This window comes from Heterocephalus glaber, unplaced genomic scaffold (genome assembly GCF_053883595.1).
Source record: "Heterocephalus glaber isolate CG9 unplaced genomic scaffold, H.glaber_assembly_v1.0 deba00001497, whole genome shotgun sequence".
Lineage (NCBI taxonomy): Eukaryota > Metazoa > Chordata > Mammalia > Rodentia > Bathyergidae > Heterocephalus > Heterocephalus glaber.
In genome coordinates, this window is record NW_028258320.1 from 53,667,139 (window position 1) to 53,689,278 (window position 22,140).

At 44.4% G+C, this 22,140-nt stretch overlaps 1 protein-coding gene across 3 annotated transcripts in view; it reads left to right on the forward strand.

The window, feature by feature from the left end:
* The window catches only part of Tcerg1l (transcription elongation regulator 1 like), a 218,928-nt gene that overhangs the window by 46,433 nt on the left and 150,355 nt on the right, over nucleotides 1-22,140 (forward strand). For all 3 annotated transcript variants that reach the window (XM_087185140.1, XM_004838718.4, XM_087185141.1), the window contains exon 4: nucleotides 768-965. In XM_087185140.1, coding sequence (XP_087041266.1) covers nucleotides 768-965 — 198 coding nt within the window. The remainder of the gene's footprint in view (nucleotides 1-767; nucleotides 966-22,140) is intronic.

Here is a 22,140-nt window from a genome sequence, read left to right on the forward strand (position 1 = left end):
GGCACCCAAATAAATGCTTGTCAGCTAAATAAAGACTGAATGACTAAGGTGTAACATTTAAATGGGTTTATGACCCGCTTTATTAATGTCTCGTGAAACACCTGCATGGCTTTGATGTTCATCCTTGATTTCAGCTTTGGAGTCTGAGTCCTTATCAGGGACTCCTCACATTGCCGATAGGTGTCAGCTTCTCCACTGAATGGGCCATCAGTAATGTGTTACATCCTTCAGCGATAAGCTGAACCTGTGTGCTATGGAAATCCCTCTCTGAGCTGACTCACACCCAGCCATTCCTGCAAACTCTCCTCATATTTTGTGTGTTCCTCCCTTGGCTGACCTCAGCAACTGCTCCAAGTAACAGCACTCTGGTCACAGTTGTTTCTGATGACATGTCACCCATGTATGTTACAGCAAAGTTATCTCTCTCTCTTTTTTTCCTTAGATTCTTTTATTGGTACATTTTAGGTAAAGTTATCTCTCTTTAAGTCACACATGTCCTGCACCTCCCCTCATCACTGTCATCTTTGTGGCACCCTGACCATTGCATAGTGATGTGTGTGTGTGTGCGCCGGCACCAGGGCACATTCTGTGCTTTGATAGCTTGAGAACATTCTGGAACAGTGGCACACTGGGTGGACTTTCTTTAAAGGGGGCTGGTGCTACTCTTGCTTGGTTTCCAGGTTCTGGTATCTTGACCTAATAAGGTGGGTATCTGTCACCTTTAGACACTGTTTGTCCCATGCTAACTTTGTGTCCCTCTTCCACAGGTGGCTGCCACAACAGCCTTAAGCCAATCACGAACAGTCCCACCATTGCCATTGCTGCTGCTGCAGCAGCCGCCGCCGCTGCCATGGTCTCCGTGGACCCCGAGGGACTCAGGGGCCCCTCACCCTCCAGTGTGCAACCATGCCATTTCCTGACATTGGCACCCATCAAAATACCCCTGCAGACTGCTCCCTTCTCAGGTAGGCTCAGAGTGCTGTCTCTGCAGACTGTGTGCTCTTCCCAGACACTACAGCTTGGTTTCCTGGTCACTGCCTCTGGCTCTGGATGTGAGCTGCCAGACATTCAAATGTAGCTGTGGGGGGGAACATTCAGTGGGGTCATGCAGGGTTTGCTCAGTGTCAAGCCATACAAATGTACCTCTATCCAGAGCCAGACCTTGGTACACCCGCCCTGGTGTGTGTGTGTGTGTGTGTGTGTGTGTGTGTGTGAAGTGAGACTTCCTGGAGAACTCTTCAGCGGCACCTGCTAGTGCCTGATGCTAAGACTTCTGAAATCTTCTGGTGTTGAGTGTGTTAGGGAGCAAGGGCAGTCCACCAGACAAGCTTCAGGTATCTGAGCCTGTGATGCACCAAGGCAGAGTTTGAGTTGCATGAAGCCTCCCTGAGCCCTTTAGGGGATCATCAGGGGGCTACTCTAAACACTGGAGTGGCCATCCTCCAGGAAAACTGGCCATGAGATGTGGATAGCCCCAGAGCCATGGAATTACTGTCCTAGGGTGGGAGTGGGGCTGATAAACATTCTTGCAATGTGAGAGGTGCAAATTTGTTGATGTGGGACCCAGGAGGGAGAAGGTGGAATCCTGGACTGGATCTGCTGTGTCCACTGCCACATGTGTCTGTCTGTTGACTGGAATCAGCATGCTTTGTGTGTCCCAGCCATCCTGGGCAGAGCTGTCTACTTCAAATGTAACAATAGCAACAGTCATCTGCAAGGACATGGAGTAAATCCTTCATTCTTATGAGTTGGTACTATTGTTTTCATTGTAGTTGTTCATATGATATGAATATTAACTTCTGTGAGAGACAGTGTTAATACCTGGTGAGCATCCTAAATCTGAAAATCCAGAATCTGAAATGCTCTAAAATCTGAAACTTTTTGAGCCCCAACATGATATTGCAAGTGGAAAGTTCCACACTATAAAACTTTGTTTCTTGCACAGATTTATTAAAAATATTATATAAATTAACTTTAGAAAAAATATATATCCTGTAAATATTTGTGTATTGTGTGCATATATATATATATATAATGTCTTTATGGGTTATAAATAAATTTCAAGTTTAGAGTTGGGTCTTATGTCTTATACCTAAGGTGCCTCATTGTATATATGCAAATATTCCAAAATTGGAAACAATCTGAAATCCAAAACACTCCTGATCCAAAGCACTGTGGATAAGGTATACTTAACCTGTATCATTGATTGTTAGATTCTCTGTAACCAGAAACTTACCACTAGGTTGTCACACACACACAAACATTAGTTTGTGATAAAAAGACAGCCTAGTTTAATACTTTCCAATCCTTTAGAGTGCTTTTGGTTTGCTGATTTTTTTTCTTGGATAATCTAATGTGCCTTTTCAACACTGGACCTTTGGCATTCTGTACTTCTACATCGGTTTGATAAATTAGTTGATCAGTAGGATGTTGTATTCTCAAGAACAAAATCTTATTTTTGTTTCCACATGTCAGTGAACATGCACGTACAGTGGGGAAAGAAATAAAGTACATGGATAATGGATAATCTCTGTAGAGAACCCACATTTATAGCTGTGTCAAGATGTTTGTTGCGATCCATCAGTCAAATGACATTTATTAAGGTTGACACTATTTTTCAAGGAAATTCATCTTAGAACAAAAAACTGTATACCTCAGGGTGACTCATGCTCTTACATGATTTATGAAATCCAATAAGAATTAGGCATCTTTTCATGTTTGCAATTCTTTAAGGTTCTTTATTCAAGTTAGTAGTCCTGTGTGCTTAGTGAGAAAGACAACATGTGGCCCTTGTAGCATCTGCCAAGATTGTGCCATTGGAATGGATTCACTGGATGTTAAAACCAAGCTGTGGAAGAGAGAACACAGGGTGAAGTGAAATGCACTCAGGGGTGGGTCAGGACCAGTGACCTCATCGGAGCCTGGTTTATGCTCTGCTGGTGGATGCACTTCTGCCAGGAGTACCCTGGGTGAAGGGTGCTTTGGGAAGTGTGGCTACGGGTGTCTCCTCTCCATGTATGCAGTTCACAGGGAAAGGAAGTTCATGCTCATCATGAAAACCTTTATCACATTCCCTTGAGTACTGTTAGAAAGTCAAGGCTTGAAGAACAAGAGGGATGGACAGCTCCTTGCCCATCAGGGCTTTTCAGGGCTGATTCTAAACCACTTTCAGTCCCCAGCAGAATGAGTGAGATTGAGGCGTTGCCTGTACTAATGAGCGTCTCACTAGGAAACTCCTGACAGCCTTTAAAATAAGTGAACCAGGAGGGGGCAGGAAAATGATAGAGTGTCTTGGGGGCTAACTGGTAGGGGGAATGGGGTGGAGGAAACAGAACAACACCAACAGCCAAACACTGGTAACCGGCTTCTGGAGACAGGAAATGCAGGTCCTGTGAAGTTTGCTTCCTATGCAAGTAATTCTATAAAAGTCCGTGACCTTTGATGTAGCTGCCAGTTTTTCACTGGATGATAGTCATCCTCATTTTAGATCAGTGGACTTGACTATTTGATTTACACCTTTGACTTGGTGATAAAATCCCAATGCCCTTAGAGGGCCCTCAATAGTTTGGGTTAAATTTTCCCTCCTGGAGGCTATTTGGCAATGGTTGGGGATGGCTTTGGTTGTTATAGCAGCATGAGCAGTTGGTCCTGGATCTCGTGGCTAGGGGCTGGGGAAGCCGCCTCACATCCTAAACCCCTGGGCAGCCCCCATGGTAAAAATGATTCAGTTCTAAATGTTAGTTAGTGCTTACATCAGGAGAACAATACTGCTTAACAAATTGTGATATCCCATCTGAGGCCTCAGAGAAGCTCCTCTGGGAAAGTTCATGCTCTATTAGCTGCACGACTCTGGAGGAAATAGGCTCTGTTGGAAAGAAGGCAGAGCCAGAAGAATTACGCCTAATTATGTGCATGGTTTGCAGTTTCAAGTAAGTTACCGAGAGTATTTAAAGAGCTCCACAAGCAGCTCCAAATTTAGTTGTAAACTAGGTTCCCTCCCTCAGAGTGCTGTCAGCACAGCCTGCCCCTGTGCTGCTTGCTCCTCTGTAGGCCAGGCACCCACTGGCCTCGTGCCCATGACAGTCTGTTCACACAGCTGTCCCCGTCCTGGGCTGTGTCTTTCTCTCCTGCTGCCTGAATGAAGCACAGGTAGGGTGAGCTGAACTCAGCCATGTCTCCACTTAAGGCACCATGAACTCATTATTAGGCTGAGCAGAGCTGCTCTTCTCACTGGATACTTTCTAATGCTGTTGTTTACCTGTCTGCTCCTGAATCAGAGTGCAAGGCAGAGACATGGGTGGAGGGCAGGGTGTACTTGAAGCTATGCTGCCCTTTGTGCTGACAGTGTGAGTTGGGACAAGCTGAGGGAGCCATCGAAGAGGATGCTAGAGCAGTGTTGCTGTGGCATTGTTGTTTGCAAGCACGTGCCAATGAAATAGTTTGCCTCATTTCTTCCTGTTTCTTTATATCTTAGTGCTTCAAATTGTTGAAAAAACACTTTCAGGGGGCAAAGTCTAGTGTCTCTTACTTCTTAGTGTTTAGGGAGAATGTGCTGTTTAGCAAGGGCAGGAAGAAAGGTGACTAGAAGGTTTTATGGAAGAGAGCAGAAATATCTTCCTGGATATCCTGAGGATTAAGTCACCCCAGCCTGCAGCAGCAGCTGGTCCACTGTTCTCATCAGACCCTGTGCCAGGGTGGCAAATATTTTCTGTGAAGATAACGATGTGGTAACAGAACTCTGATGCTCACCCCCACTGGATGGGATAAATGGAAAGATTAGTCCTTTTAAAATGATGGTATTTATTTTAAAAACTTGGCCCACAATTTCTTAAGCATTCAAGTGAGAAAGGTGAAATATGAGTGAGTAGTTATGGTCTCTAGTAGCACAAATTGCTATCAAATACAAATATTAAAAAGGACCATCTGCCTTGGAGACCATTTGCCACCTGTTCTTTTGCTTCCAGAACTATTTAATGGTTTAAACTTAACATGTTGTCCTGTCACAGAACAGCTGGGGAGTGACTATTTTCTTTTTCTACCAGTAACTTGCCAGCCAAGCCAAATAAAAAGTCAGAGAAGTCTCTAAGCCAGAATGCTACCATGAAGTCTTTCGTGTGGCTGCCGGCTTTCCTCATTAGCAGAATCTGCAGATGCTAAGACAGGTTCTATGACAACAATGATCCAGTCATTTGAGAATAAATTCTTTCTTTTTTAAAAATCCCAGAATTGTTCTCTTCTCCACTGTAATCAAAACTGTCATAATACATATTAACATTTTAGAGTCTTCCAGAGACAAAAATACTCTAACACTGTAATAACATAATTACTTATACCCCAAAATGTTGGAAATTCTGCTGGCTCCTATGAGAAAGGCATGCATTTCTGATGGGAAGGATTACACTGCCTTTAGAAGAAAAATTGTTCAATATAAACCAACCAACAAATAAAATGTTTGTGTAGTTTATTACTTGTGATAAGTGAGTTCCTTTTTAAGAATGCAAATATCCAAGGTGGCAGTTTTACATTTAACCACATCAGGGGCATATTTGTCTACAGGGAGATTCCATTATTTGGATCCAAAAACACGATCTGGTTTTATACTGAGTCCTTCCTGTCAGTGAGGTCTTGATCATTCACTTAGGAAAAGATGTTCTTTTGACCTCATATCCCCAGAAGCCTCCCATCTCTGCTCCCTTCCCTGAGAAATGGAAGGCAGTTTGTCAACATTAGCTGTCCATGCTGTAAGCTCCAGCCCACTGGTTTTTATTTTGAAAGAAAAACTGGAAATACATTATATATCTAAAAGCATGAAAAAAAAAGTATGTATATATTTATGTGGATGTAATGAATACTAATGCAGCAAACACTCAGATACCTCCCTCTGAGAGAAGAAAGTAGACATTCTTGGTCCCCTTCCCTTTCAGCAGCCTCACTCTTCCTTATCCTAGAGGTAGCTGTACCCCTGGACGTGTGCCAAACATTGTACTGTTGCTTTTTACAAAGGTTTACTGCATGCAAATGTGTCATCTCTAGACAATGTACTGTGGAATTTAGGCTTCTTTGAATTTTACATAAACATAGCCATCGTCATGAATTCTTGGGTGACTTTTTCAGTAAGGATATGTGTTTTTTTGTGTTGCTGCATTGAGGCTGGTGGCTGCAGCACAGGTCTGTTCTCTGGTAGGAAATATTTGTCCCCATGAGTCACACCATACAGCACCCTTCCATGATTGGCAATTCTTGGGCCTCCTGAAATCCCAGATGCCACTGTCTCCTCCTTCCTTTGGAAGTGCTTTCTTCCCTGAACTGAGCCTGCTCTGTTCGGGCTCCTCCTGGGGTCTTTGTCAGCTCTCTGGAGCCCTGGGCTTCCTTCGTTAGTGTCCTCTGTGTCCTCATCTGAGAGGACAACCATCTCATCTTGATCACCTGCCTCCCTCGGGGCTTGATGTTACAGACCAATTTCTCCATAGGCACCTTCACTTTCCAATGGAGATCTCAAGCTCTTCTGTTCTGTTCAGGAACTTTTGATTTTCAACTTAGGGTCCATTCATAAAAAAACAAGAGAAAACCTCTATGTTTTGTGTGGTCTCCTAAGTAAACCTACTCCTCCAAGTATGCTCCAGTTCCAATGGGGAGTTTCCATTTGCCTTCCAGGCCCCAACCATGCTAGCTACTGCTGGTTCCTCAAGTATTTCAAGGCCCTGGCTTCCTCAGAGCCTTTGTACTGGCTCCCTCCTGCCTCATGTATTCTTCTTCCAGCTACCTAGCACTACACGTGGCTTGTTGTATTTCTGTCACTCTGGCCTCAACTCTGAGAGCTGGTTGGCCTGAATCCTCCCATTCTGAAACACCCTCTCGAATAAACTCCTTCTCAATGCTGAACATTTATCTTAGCCTGGAATTTTCTTTTGTGTCTAATTATGGCTCATTTCCTCTTCTCTGAATTGCCAGATTTATGAGGCCAGGGACTGCATATTTCATTCACCACTGAATAGATCTTTGCTGTATGGAAACAACCATAACACAAGGGCCCTTCTCCTCAGAGATACACTGGGGTACTGGTTGGCCACCCTACTTCCCACCTGGCCCAGGCACCACAAACAAATGAATTTGTGGAGTTGGATACTATCTCCTCAGGTCTTCCCCAGCATGGCAAACAGCATACTTCCCACTCCTCAGCCAGCATTAGGTGGAATCTCTAGGAAGCTCAGAGAATCAGGTATTCTATGAAGGAACACAATGCGCTATTCAAGCTTCAGTATTTACATTCTTGTAGGGTTTGGATTTCTGGACCAAATTTTTGAACTAAAAAGCCTTTAAACCCCACATAGCCAATCTCACTATGTAAAGCTGGGAGATAGAGTTGAAGGCCAGAGAATACAACTTAACTAAACTCCAAAGCTAGGAGAGGGTGGGGAGTGCCAGAACTCAGCTCCCTTTTTCCAAAGACTTCAAGGATTTCTTTCTCAGCTACTCCATTAATCCTACGCACCAGCCATAATTCACATTCAGTGATGCTAGCACCATTGTGTTAAAATCAATGAGTGATGATCAAGAACTGTGGCCAGGTTGCTGGTGCTGAAGGAACATTGGATAAATTGAGCTATGCTGACAAGGCAGGCACAGGTCCAGAGTCTGCATGGGCTGGATTCTTGCTGCTCTGAGGCCTGAGCAGAGAAGGCACAGCCTCACTCACACAACTGCACACAATGCCACCTTGCCCCGGTTCTCCTGATCTCCAAATTGGGACCAGCTTTAGAAGTCCTGGAAGACCTGTGAGAAAAATAGGTTGGACAGCAGACAGAGGAAGGAGGAAGGAGTCATTCATTGGTGCTTTAATGAACAACATCCTCTGAGGAGGCTTGTTGGTGAGTTGGATTGCATTGTTCTAGCCACAAGCCAAAGCATTTTCTTCACACAATCAAAGTAACAAGAGCAGCTGGCCCCCTCCCAGCTTGGCCACTTCACTTAATTTGTGATAATAGCAGTATTGGAAATAGTATCCATGCCTAATGGCATCAGAGGCAGTATGAGTGACACCTGCTGTAGGACACACAGAGCAGAGGTGCCTGAAGGGCACTGGAGACAGTCAGGGCTCCCACTGAAGAATCCAGCTCTCAGACAGACCTCTGTGGCACATGAATAGGATCAATGCCTCAAGCGAGGACTGTGCATTCACAGGGGTCTGGGGCTGTGTTTATTTGCTACCAGAGTTGGAGGGAGCTGAGAGTTTGCTCTTAATAGCACCTAGATTTCTAGAGGCCATTTGGGAGTTGCATTTGAGCAAACACCCCCAAAGCAACATTGCTGCTTAAAGTAGCTCAGTTGTGAAAACCTGAATGGCAAGTCTTCGAGTCCTCAAAAAGTTAAACATGGGATACCCAGATGATTCAGGAAGTACTCTTCTCAGTGTATACCCAAAGGAATTGAAGGCAGGGTCTCAAATATCCATTTTCAGAGCAGCGTTGTTTAGAATAGCAAAAGGGTGGAAGCTACTCAAGTGTCTGTTGATAGATGAAAGGGGAAACAAAGTATGGACTGTATATGAAATGGAATATCATTCTGCCTTAAAAAGGAAAATTTTGACACATGCTACAATTCTGATGAGCCTTGAAGAAACATTACTAAGTAAAATAAGTCAAGCACAAAAGGACAAATACTACTTGACTGTACTTGAATGAGGTGCCTAAAGTTGTCAGATTCTTAGAGACAGAAAGTAGAACAGAGAGTGTCCCGGGCTGGGAACAAGAATAGAGATTTTGTGTTCGGTGGGAATAGGTTCAGACTGAAAAGATGGAAAAGCTCTGGAAATGGATGATGGTGGTGGTTGCAAAACAACTTGAGTGTTCTTGCTGCACTGCATTGTACACTCAGAAATGGTTAAGATGGTATCTTTAATGTTATATGCATTTAACTACTGTTTTAAAAAGCAAGGAAAAGAAAGTAGCCCTGGTCCTGTATGCACTGGGCAGTCTGGAATAGGCCCATGTAATACCCTCTGGGCCTCCCCAGACTGATAGACCTGTGTTCTCATAAGCATGTGCATGAAATTGACTTTTGGGAATTTGGGAAGTGTCAGAACAGCATTGAGTAAGAAGCAGAGAAAACAACTAATTGCTTACACCTTCATTGCAAGTTAAATTTCTGATGGTCTAGCAACTGCATCTGCTCTGATTCAACTCTTGTGACAGCCTTCTGGCAGCCAGATTTCAGACATTAGCCATGTGGAACGCAGTGGAAACTGAGGAGTGCAGAAGGAAGGAGACCTCCAAGCCACAGTGAGAATAGCTGACACAGAACCCTGTGCCCCTCTGGGGCAGCCAGGCAGCTTCGGGTGGGAGCTGGAGGAGCTGGCTGGAGGTAGAGCCCCCAGCCTGAGGGGTGTGACTGAAGGATCTGTGGTCATGGAAACAGCAGGAATGAAAGGCTACCCTAAAGGGGATGAGCCCAGGGCACTAGACAGACGCAGGAGGAGCAGAGGGAGGGGTAGACCTGCAAGGCTGGAGCTGGGTCCCAGGAAGAGAGGAGGGAGAGTGAAGTGATGATTGGACAGTTAGGAACCATGCCTGGGACCCAGAGGCCTAAGGATGTGGCAGTGTTAAGTCTGGAAAGTTGTGTTGCCACCATATTTTCCTGGAACTTTTTGGACCTCTGAAAGGGATATTGTATGCTGAAGACTCTGAAATGGACCTATTGCCTGAGAACCTGGTGACATCCTGGCATTGTCCTAACTTCAACTCTCCCAGGCCTAGCCATCTAGGAACACAGTTGGAATGCAGAGCCACTGTAACTGTGGCTCCAGACCTGTGAGGAGAGAGCAAGGATGTTACACAGGGCCAAAGTGCTCTGCATGCTGTGTGCTTTCCACGTCATAAGGAGGTGAGGGCTGGGAGTCTGCCTAGTGAGGGAGAGATGAGTGATGTGAAATGGTCCATCTACAGGTTATGGAGTTTTTTAAGTGGTGAGAAGGCTGAGTTTACTAATCTCATTACAGGCAGGATGTCTTTCTGGCTGTGAAGTCTGCAAGGCTGAGCAGTCTCTGGCTCTACGAGGAAGAGAGAGGATGGTGTCCTGGAGCAGCACTGGCCCATGTATTGGCTGCAACAGTGTGAGGACAGCTGTTCTCAGACTTGTTGTGGCTGATGTCCACAATTCCACCCCCCACAGGCCTGTCTCCTGGGGCTCTCAGGCTCCTGGGAGGGGGCTTTCCACACACAGGCACCCAGGATGTCTTTGGAGGCTCTGCTCTTGCAGTGATGGCTTTAACATACTCATGGATACTTGCACCCTGTACCTTTTCCTTTCTTCCTCCTTGCAGTGGAATAGTGACATGCCATGTGCTTCTCAAGGATTTAATTGGGAATGAGTAAGCTCTGTCATTGGACTGGGGGCGAAGGTTGGTCCTGGAGACCCTACAGCTATCATGAGATCTAGATGCAGAAACCTGGGAGTTTCTCCAAGGCCACTTTTGTGCTGCTGAGTTGCTGCAGGAACAGAACTGTATAGTAGCATGACTTTGTGTTCAGTGTTTAGGTTCATCCTGTTCAAATTCAGAGGAAAAGAAAAGGGGAATTAGAGAAGTAAAAGACAATCCTCTGCAGAACCAACATGACCTGACAGTGGCATAGTCAGCTTGAGGAGCTGCTTTTGCTGATGGGAGGTGAGCCCCTTGTCATGGGCAGAGTCCCATCTCTGGGCCCCAGTACCTCCCACTCCCCAGACAGCCAGGTGTGGTTGGGGCCTTCCCCCTAGCCTTTGGTGACAGCAGTAGCTCGTGCTGTGCTGTGGGATGTCAAAGTTCTCTGGTGCCTTGTCATGGAGCACAGTGGGCCTATGTTCAAGGAAGAGCTAGAGAGCCACCCTGACACAGACAAGGAAGCAAGGAGAAAGCTTCTAAGGGGACCCATAGAAAGGGACTGCCACAGTGTTGGAGCTACAACCAGACCTTAGCTGGTGGTGACACCACCTAGCACCTCAATGGCCTTTTCTGATTCCTTGGTTTGCATCTGCCTTGCTGTGGAGTCCACCTGGTGCTGACCTTGGTCCACCGTAAAGCTTACCTGACCACTCAGTCCATCAGGAATGTCCACCCTTCAGCTCCTATCCTAGCCCAATTTCACTGCTTACTTGACTGACAGTTGACTCTTCAGACTCATGGGCTATGTCCTTCTTGTCATGTCCACAAGGTAGGCCCAGTGTAATGCTTCTGTGTATCTTGGTCAGTGCTCATGAGAGTACTGACCATGTGCAAGGAATATTCACCGGAGGTTGACCCAGTAGCTAAATGATGAGCCATGACTGCCACTTGCCAAATTAGGGTGGATGGTTAAAATCATACAACATCATAGCAGAGCCTTTCCTGGTTGTGTACATAGCATGCAACAGAGTGGCCTTCTGTCAGCAGCCAAGTGATTTCAGTCCTGTTGACTAGAGAAAAAACTTGCCCAAGCCATATAGGCATATTTCTTCATGAAAATGTTACTAATGTATCACTTTGTGCCCAGGTCCTGGTCCCTGAGCACAGGTACACTTGGGAAATGTGGGTCCTGCCGATCACTCCCTCATTCTGTGTCATCAGCCACATCTCGCACTGGCTTCTGGAGAGAGGAAATGGAGATGCTTCTTTCCATTCAGCATAAATGTGAGTTAAACACTTAGAGCTTGGGATGTAACACGGTGTTCACAAACTGGCTTGTAGAGTGGAGGACTTACCTCTCAGGGTGCTGAGAAGATGCTTCATGTCACCAGTGTACAACCCTTGGGGCAGTAGTGAACAAGATGGAAACACATCCCAAGGATAGGGGTAAAGGAAGGGCCCTGAGGAAAAACCTGGGTTGGGCAGAGCCATGGAGCATGGCGAGGCTTGGAGGCAAGGCCAAGGGAAGCCAGCGACTTCCATGCAAAGAAACATTTGCTGGTCTGGAATAAAGTCTTCTCTCCTGCCCACAGAGTCTGCCCCAAAAGGCTTTCTGCTTCCTCTCTGGTCAGATTTGCTGTCAGTAGCAGCCCCCAGCAGTGAAAATGATCACTTTCTTGTCTACAGCAACTTTAGTGCACACCCTTGTTTGCCTTTGTCTGAGTTCCAAGTCCACCTGGCTGCAGAGTGAAGAGTGGGGCTGTGAGAACTGAGGAAGCTCCATGTAGGGTCACCAAGCCCAGGCAGGATGGCAGCTCCTGTCTTCTGGCCCAGCATGCCTTTGCCCTGTGTGTGCTCCAGACCTGGGAGATCTGCTGCTTTATGCTGAATTTCAGTTTCTTCCAAACCAATTTCCTTTATAACCCGTGCCCAGACATGCTTCCCATGGCATTTCCAAACCTTTCCTCCTCGTTCCATGACTGAGGTGGGTATGCACATTTTCGAGTTAAAATCACATAACATAAAATTAACCACGAGCTGTATTGCAGTGTTTAATTCAATGGTATTTAGTATACCCACAGCTCTGTGTGAACGCACAGTCATCTAGTTCTAGTATCTTTTCCTCTCCCCCAAAAGGAACCCCATACTGGTGAATCTTTCTCTTCCTCTTGCCCCTCCCTGGCCCTCTGTGAACTCATGGCCTCCAGAAGTTTCATATGATAGAATCAGAGGATCTGTGGCCTTGTGTCTGCAATATACCTGGTCACAAGTCAAACTCTCTTGTATTCTGGAATAATCTCTGTAAGACTGATACAATCTGTTTCTTGAAGTCAGAATTCAATATATTTGGCTTTTTTATTGTTTAAAAATATTTAATTATTTAATACTTTTTACTAACTACACGATTGTCTGGTTTTCTATATTTTCTTGAATCAATTTTGGAAAATTTCTTCTGAGAATTTGTCCATTTTTTCTAAATTTTCAAATTTATTGATATAAAGTGATTCATAGGATCTGGTTAATTTTTAATTTCTTGCTGTGCCTGTACAATTGTTCTTCAACAACAGGCTTTGCTGCACAGTGATCCAGCCCTGCCTCCTGGGCCCAGTTCCTCTGCCAAGGGCTCTCAGGACATGCAAATACAGTGTTCCACTGACCATCTCTGTCCCCTCTCTTCTTTTGAAGACAGTAGGCATGTTTTTCTTGCTTTTTATCGTACTGCGTAGCACAGATTCACCCATTGGTTCCCTTTGTCTATATTTAAGGTATAGAACATGGTGCTATAAGATACATATAGTAATAGAACGGTTACTGTGGTGAAACAACACATCCATCATCCCATGTAGGTACCCATTTATTTTACTTTCTCATGAACAGCTATATTCTCTTCCTTTAGCAAAAACCTGTATACAACACAGTTATTAATTATAGTCCTCACATTGTACACCTTCAGACTTGGTCTTAAAATATTACAACTTTGTATCCTTTGACTTACATGTCCTTAATACCGCTCCACCCATGGTAACCATGTTTTATTTATCTCCCTTTATTTTATCTGTATATTTGACTTTTCAAATAGATTTCACATACAAGTAATGTCATGCAATATTTTTTTCTGTGCCTGTTTTATTTCATTTAGTATTACCTATCCCTACTCCCACCTCTATCATTGGACACCCAGGCTGTTCCCATGTCTTGGGTCTTGTAAACAGTGTCGTTGTGAACATGGAGGTGCAGACCTCTCTTTGAGGTTCTGATTTCATTTCTTTGGGCATACATCCCAAAGATGAATTATTGGGTTACACAGTAGCTATTTTCAATTTCTTTAGGAACTTTGAGACTGTTTTCCATAAAAGCTGGAGCAATCTGCATTCCTGCAAACATTATGCTAGGATTCACTTTTTTTCACGCCCTCGGCAACATTTATTATCTATTGTCATTTTAGTAATAGCCTTCTTAGAGGTGTGATATCTCATAGCGATTTTGATTTGCATTTCTCTGACAGTGATGACACTGAGCACCTTTTAATATACCCAACACGCGTTTGTATGGCTTCTTTGAAGAAATGTTTCTTCAGGGTCCTTTGCCCATTTGTTAGTTGAGTTATGTCTCCTTTCTATTGGAGTATGAATTCTTTAGAGTTGTGATGTTAATCCCTCATTGGAGGTGTAATTTGCAAATGTTATTTCTCAATCCATGGGTTGCTTTTCATTTTTAAACATTTTTATTAGTACATACGTGTTCGTAGTACACAGTGATGACATTCATTATGGGGAGTTGGCACCTGAACGTGACATATCTTCTTTCTTCATTCCCTTCCCCTCCCTTCCTCACCCTTTCTGCCATCCCTTGGTCCTCTTCCTTCTTGCAAAATACCTATCTCCCTGCTTTTTATAATCTATTTTAATTTTGTTCTCTTACCTATACTTTGAGTTTCTCATATAAGAGGAACTATGCTAAGAAATGTTGGTGGAATGAGGGAAGGAGGCAATATGAGGTTTTAGTGAAAGATTGGCACCCTTTGTGGATGAAGCACTTCAAGAAGGTAGACAGGGCTCCGTCCTCACTAACCAGAGGAACTGAGTGGGTGGTGGAGCTGGATGCTAGGAGAATTTAAAGGCAAGAGCTGGGGCAAAGATTTTGTTGGGTATGGAGCATATTCAGGACTTTGGAAAATGATGAAATAGCATAGAGCCACAATCTAGAATGTCTACAGAACCCTGCAGTCACTTAGTTAGGTACCAGTTTTTCCTCCAGTTTCCATAATTGATGGTGCACCCTGGATCTCCTTCAAAACAGGCTATGTCCAGGAAGTTCCCCTCGAGGAGGCACAGTGCAAGGCCCAGTTTTCTTTCTCGAAGTCACTTAGGACACAAGAGGGAACCACCAGAAAGAGCCTTGGAATGGGGAAAATACACTAAACTGACTTGGAATTACTGCTGCTAGGTTGGCAGATTTTGACTTTTTTCTTTTTCATTAGTTATAAGGCATTCTGTGGAGTAAAAGTATCTGAGAACTGAATATTATTTCACAGTCTAATACCTTGAATGCTGAGTCAGAGAACTAGGTTCTGAGGCTGTTTCTCCCCCTCTTTCTCTCCCTCCCTCTCTCTGTCTCTCTCTCTCTCTCTCTCTCTCTCTCTCTCTCACACACACACACACACACACACACACACACACACACACACTGATTGCAGCTCTCAGTCTCTCCCCAGTCTCCATCTCTGTCTCCCCCTCACACACACTTGCACTCACACTCTTGCCCACACGTTGTCCTTAGGGACAGCCATCTCAGGGACACCGGGAACCCTTCCTGTTCTCCCCCCTGCAGTCATTACGCTTGGCAGTTCCATTCATAGGTTCTTTTTCTCTTTGCCTCCTCCCACCTCATACCCCAACCTGGTTCTGATTCTAGTTACAGCCAGAAGTGCATCCACAAGACCAGGACAGCTTTGGGGAAGGTGTGAGACACCTGTCATTTCCTTTCACACCTATGACAAGGTCCTGCTGAGGATGGCCTCAAGTTCAGATGTTGAGGAACCAAAGGTATCTTTTCTGGCTGCTCTTTTCCTTTTTTACGTTTTATAACTCATAGCTTTCTCCACATTAATGATGTGATGGGTGCTCATTTGAACATTTAGAAAAATAGGTAGAGAAGCATAAATAAGAAAATAAAGATGGGAAACCTTCCAACTGTTCACCTTCTATATAGGATACAGGCTGCACCCTGTTGTAAGCACTTGCAATTCCACTTTGCCTCTTTACAAAGGACTAATAGCTAGAATCTATAAAGAACTTAAAAAAATCAGACCTCCTAAATTTAAAGACCCAATTCAAATATGGCCATCTGAAATGAACAGACATTTCTCAGACAAAGAAGTAAAAGCAGCAAATAAACATGAAAAAATGTTCAACATCACTGGTCATTGGAGAGATGCAGGTGTAAACAACACTGAGATTCCACCTCACTGCAGAAAGAACGGCTGCTATCAAGAAATCAACCAAGAGCAAATGCTGGAGGGGTTGTGGGGAGAAAGGAACCCTTCTCCATTGTTGGTGGGAGTGTGGACTGGTGCGACCACTATGGAAATCAGTGTGGAGATACCTCAAAGAACTAGGACTAGAGGTCCCATTTGACCCAGCTATTCCTCTACTGGGAATCTTCCCCCCAAAATTAAAGGAATCATACCACAGTGGTACATGTGCACCCATGTTTATAGTGGCACAGTTTGTAATAGCTAAAGCTTGGAAACAGCCCAGTTGCCCAACTGGAGACTGGATAAAGAAGATGCATTTTTTTTTTAATAAAATGGAGTACTACTCAGCCATAAAGAACAACAAGCTAGAGACATTTATAGCTAAATGGATGCATATTGAGGCCATACTCTTAAGTGAAATAAGTAGCACACACATATGTAAATGCTGAATAGTTTCTGTGGTGTGAGAATCTGAAAGTGTAAATAAGGATTAAAATGACTAAAATGAATAATTGATAATGTGAAATAGGAAGAAAGGGTCCAAAGTGGTAGGGGAAGTGGGAGGGGTAGGAGAAAGGACAGAAGGGAAAGGAAAAATTATGAGAAAAGAAAAAAATGGAAACAAAGTCTTTGTAAATAGGGAAGGGTGGAGGGATTGAAGGGAGGAAAAATATTATGAACCGTCAGGGCACATGAGGAATGCTTCTCACCCTCACTGCGTCAGGTGGTTTTACACAGATGTCTCTGGAAGGATCTGTCTGGGAGCAAGTGTGCTCTGACTGAGCTTTGATTCTGCTGAACCGAGTGCCTTCTCTGTTTACCCTTGTTGTAATCACAAGGTTGTGATGTTTCCAGTGAGCCTTGGCTTGGGTATGATCAGTGTTTACTCATTGTGTTCTTTCTAGATGCCCAGCAGGTGTCTGCTGCTGTTGTAAGCAGTCTTTTTTGCTGGGAGAAGATTGTGCTCGAATTGTTCTCTGAGCAAACACAGACCATTCTTTTCTGTTCCCAGCTTCTCATGTGCTAAACTGAATGCTTTTGCTTCCTGCCACGCTTTGGCTGCATAGGATGAACAAGCCACTGCTGTGTGTGAGCAAGGGCAGGCCGGCACACACAGGAAGCTCCCAGCCAAGGAGAACCTAGAGAGGAAGCTGGAGTAACCATTCTACTTTTAGACTGGGGGATCTATAGTCTGGCAGTTTCACAATTGCAGAGGAAGCTAGTATTTTAGGTATTGAAAAGAAAGTAGCGAAGTTACATTGTTACCAAAGGAAAAGAGCATGCTTCTTGTGCATGAAAGGACCTCTGTGTGTTTGCTGCAGACACCTGCCAGGGTCATGGAAGCCGTATTGACTTCTCCTTTCAAATGGAATTGTATCTGCTAAGTTGTCAGGAATGAGTTGCTTCTAACTGCTTAAGAAAATAGGGTTCTTCAGCAGCAAAATGCATAAAATCTGACTTTTCTTAACTAACTCACTTTGTTCTACTCTCTTTCTATACTGACCACTCCACCTTTCCTGGGCCCCTTGCAGGTGAAAATCTGAATATTCAGTAGTGGGGACAGAGAGGCCACTCTTCCCCAGGAGGATGCCAGTGCCCAGATCAGAGGACCAGGAAGCTCCTGCTCACTCCTACCTCTTTCTGTTGTTGGTCAGTCTTGCACAAGCTGATCTCAGGCACTTTCTAAGAGTGAGTGTGACTCAAAGGGCAGGCCAGACTCAGAGATTCTGCAGGGCAGGATACCACTGGGGCAACTGGGCTCTTCTGTGTTGCTTCCCTCGCTGGTGAACGCATTGCCAGCATGAAGTGTTGAAGTGTTGAATACCTACTCTTAGGTATTCCCTGCTGCCAGTATTCAGGTCTCTGTGGTATTTATAAAGTCATGTGGGCGCTTTTGTAGGTTAATTTGTTTTTGGACAGGCAGGGAGGCACCACTGTGACAGACACAAGAGGAGATGCTGCTATAGGCTTGGATCAAGCAGATGAAGGTGGGTGCTGAGGAGTGGTCAAGTTTTGGATCTGATTTTAAGGTTCAAACACCAACTGGGTTGATAGGATGCTTGTGGGTGTGAGAGGAATACAAAATCAAGGATGTCCAAAGGTTGCATCTTGAGCAACTGCGGGAGTGCTGTTAAGAGTGGGAGCTCTGAGGACTCTGAGCTATGCAGGTGTGGGAGTCATGTCTAGGGGCTTCTCTGTCCCCAGGAACTCTGCTTCTTCCTTTTTCTTTTTTTTTTTTTCGGTACCAGGGATCGAACTTGGGTCCTTGCTCTTGTGCAGCAGGCAGCGAAACCACTGAGCTAAATCCTCGGCCCTAACTTCTTCCTTTTTCCATCAGCCTATGTCTTTCTTCCTTAAATAAGATTCCTCCAGATAAGGTGCCTGCACTTGACAGCTCAATCTCTCTCTTTTGAACTCAGTTCAAGATGACTTTGTTCCCTCCACAGCACTGAAATGACTCATATGCAGATCAGCAAAAACTTGCATTTTCCTAAATCCAGTGCATTCTCTGTGCTCCTCTTACTGATGTTTTCTCAGCATTTGATAGAGTTAATTACTTTCTCTTTCTTGAAACTGTGTGTGTTTTCCTCTAGGTCCTTCCTGTGCTTGGTTGATCTGACCATCCCCTGTTCTGAGCTGCTTTCACCTCTCTCTCCTATCTCAGTGTGGGCCAAGCTGAGCTCTGCCCAGGCTCCTCCTTTCTCAGTTCACACTCCACTGCAACACAATAGCTTGGGCTGTGGGTGCAACTTCCAGTAAAACTATTCAGTATCAAACAATTTCAACCTCTACCTCCTCTTACTGCTCCGAATTCTGTCCAGCTTAATTACTGGCCTAGCTCTGGATCTGAGTGTCCAGATGTCTATGTGACATTTCCACTTGAATGTTTAAAATTCACATTGCATTGAACAGATCTCAAACTGAGCTCAAACATCCTTATAATTTTATTGAATAAGATATAATTTTTATTATACTCATTTTTCTCAAGGCAGCATCTGGGGATAGAAATAACAGAGGATCACTGATATGAAGAGTGGAGTTGCTCATTATAGCCATTGGGCTGAGGGGCAGGTCAGGGATACTGGTGGCCATGCAGATGGTTACTGTCACAATTCTGTGGTCACTGAAGATGTGCCCTTGTTGCTGGATGTGGACTTGGAGATTTTAACAAGAGGCCTGTGGTCTAACAGGAAAGCATTTGTGGCTATTGTACAAGCTATCAGATTTGCATTACCTATGTGAGGCAGCTGCCATTGCCTGCGTGTGGTAGAATTATGGAGTCTGTGAAAGGTTGATTTGAACTTGTGAAAGGACACGTACAAGATTAATACACGGTGATGGATCTGAACAGACATTTATTTGAAGACATACAAATATCCAGTAAGCACATGAATAGAGACTCAGGATCTTTAGTCATCAGGAAATGCAAGTCAACACCACAATGAGCTTCCATTTCACACACACTAAGTAGCTAAAATAAAAAAGCCAGGGAATAATAAGTATTGGTGAAAATTTTCACACCCATTCAACAGATAAATTTTAAAAAATGGACAATGACAAGCATTAGTTTTGGGAAATCAAAGCCCTCACATTGCTGATGGAAATGTAAATTGGTGCAGTTCCTGAGAAAAATAGATCTGGCAGATCCTCAAATAATATAACACTGAGTAACCATCTGACCGAACAATTCCACTTCTAGGTACATACTCAAGTGTTATGGCTTGTGTTTAGATATCCCCTCAAAGCCTCATGCGGTCATAGGTGGGGCATTTTCAGAAGTGGCTGGATCTAGAGTATGTGATGCTGGAATTGATTCATGGTGCAATGCTAGGCTGAAGGGCAATAAGATTAAGGGTGTGAGTGCTACGGACCCTAAGTAGTCTGGATAAGATAAAGGAGGCAGAAAGATGCTGTTAAGGTCCCTTGTTGCTTTTGCTGTCTTCTGCATGCAATGACTGTTTGTCCTCTGGACGCCCCTCTGCCTTGGAGTCAGCCAACTATGGACTGAAGCCTCTACGAACTGTAAGCCAAATAAACCTTTCCCCCTTTAATTTTAAGTGTTGGGTATTTTGTCTCATCAATGAGAGAGAAGTAACTAACACATGAAGGGACCAGAAAACTCTTGTACACAAATCTTTATGGTAGCATTATTATTTATTAGCATTATTATGGTGTCAAAAAAGTGGAAACAACCTAAATGTCCACCAAGTGATGAGTGGATGAACTAAATATAGTCTACCCATAAAATAGAATATTATTCAATAACAAAAAGAAATGAAATATTACATGCTACAACATGGATGACATTTTAAAACCTCCATCCACATGTTATATGACTTATAGTGTAAGTTTCCATTCTATTATGTTTCATTTATGCAAAATATGCAGAATAGACAAAAATCACAGAGATAAGAAGTAGATTAGTGTTTTCCAAGGAATGAGCATTGGAAGAGAAGTTTGAGTGGACAAGAGAAGAAGTGACTGCTAATATAGACAAGGTTTCTTTTTGGGTGATGAAATGTTATGAAATTAATTATGGTGATGGCTGGACAGCCATGTGAACCTCATAAAAATCATTGACTGTACACTATAAGGGAATGCGTTTTAGGGTATATCACTTATGTTTAGATTTACTCATTTACATTCCAGCTCCCCCAGGAAGCTTTTCTGGGGAAGGTATAAAGCCACACACTGCCACAGGTTAAATTGCTCTAGAGAAAGATAAGGAGGGAGACCTACTTCAGATCCCAACAATTAAACACGCTTCTGTGGACAGACAGGGCAGGAGTGATCTGTCAAACAGATTAGCTTCAATAATTTTCAATTTAAGTATATCTTAAAGTCATTTTCATTTCTTTGATGGTAGCTTTGAGGATCTGCATGACTGTGGTCTTAAAAGCATGTTTGTTGTTGTTGTTGTTGTTGTTGTGACAAGTGGCCTGGGTTTGATGTCCAGATTCCCTTGGGCATTTCTTACCAAGCAACATGAAGGGTAAGCAACATGAGATGTTCCAGGGGTACATTGCTGGCTGACATGTTGACAGCACCATATGCAGCAGTAACAGGCCCAGGCTTCTGTTCCCAGGACACCTCTGCGACCCCCAGGGCCCCACAAAGGTGGGCTCTTCAGGGAAATCTGCTGTACTTTCTGGCCAGTCTTGAGGTTCCTGACCCCTCCTCAGTCAGTGAACTCCCAGGATGGCTGGAAAGTGGCTCAGTGGGAGTCTGCCACTGAGGTCCTCTAGAGAGCAGAGCAGGGGTTTCCTGGCAGAAACAGCAGAAAGACTGAAAGTGAAAAGCCATTTGAAGCATCTTGGGATGGAGTGGGCCTTGGAGACACAACAGGGCCCAGCCTTCTAGACTTTGTATTTCTCCTCTGCTCATGGAAGTCTTGTTATCACTAGAAGCAGCAGCAGCAGCAGCAGCTGTTGTCTAGGACATTTCACAAGCTGGATCTTTGGCATAGTGGATGCTCTTGGTGGCAGACATGTGCTCAGGAGTCCAGCCCTGACTCCAGCATTGGTTCTCTCGTGTTCAGGAAGTGTCAGCTCTTAATGAAGTACCTTCTTTGGGATCCAGCAGTGTGTTTCAAAGAACCCAGGAGCTCCTTATGCACAGTGCTCAGGGGTAGTTTTCTCAGGGAGATGATCCAATAGTCCTTGAGATGCTTCAAACTACTTCCCAGGGAACCTATCAAACAGTTGGGGTTTTGGGGAGCTTCTGAATGGGGAGCTGTGATCCCCCAGAACATGGCATTGATGCAGAGTGTGATGGGTGCACAAGGGAGGTTGTGATCATCCACATAACCAAGATGGGGGACCAGCTGGGCTGGAGGGACCAGGCATGAGACACAGCCCTGGGTGCATGGAGGGACTTAGGCTGAGTGGACAGGACAGGCTGGAGAGGGGATGTGGGCTCAGGATGAGACAGGATGGGGCTAGCTGGGAAGGAGAAGTGGGGAAGGCAGGGAGAGATGAGTCAAATATAGCTGAGGGTAGGCCCTGGGAAACTCCAGAAGTAGGGCCAGCATTGACTCTGACAGGGCCTTAGAATGAGGACACTGAGTTCAGTGAGAGAAGCTCATACTACGAAGTTCAGGGATCAAGGATGGTGCTTCCTCTCCTGGACTCTCTCAGAAGGAGTTGTCTATTAAAGGTTAAAATTGCCTCTCTTGATGTAACTTCGTTGGGAGGTTCTTACCTGTTATGCAGAAGGGTGACTGTGTTAACAATATTTATTGTATATTTTAAAATAACTAGAGCAGATAATTTTGAATGTTCACACCAGAAAGAAATGATGTGTTCAA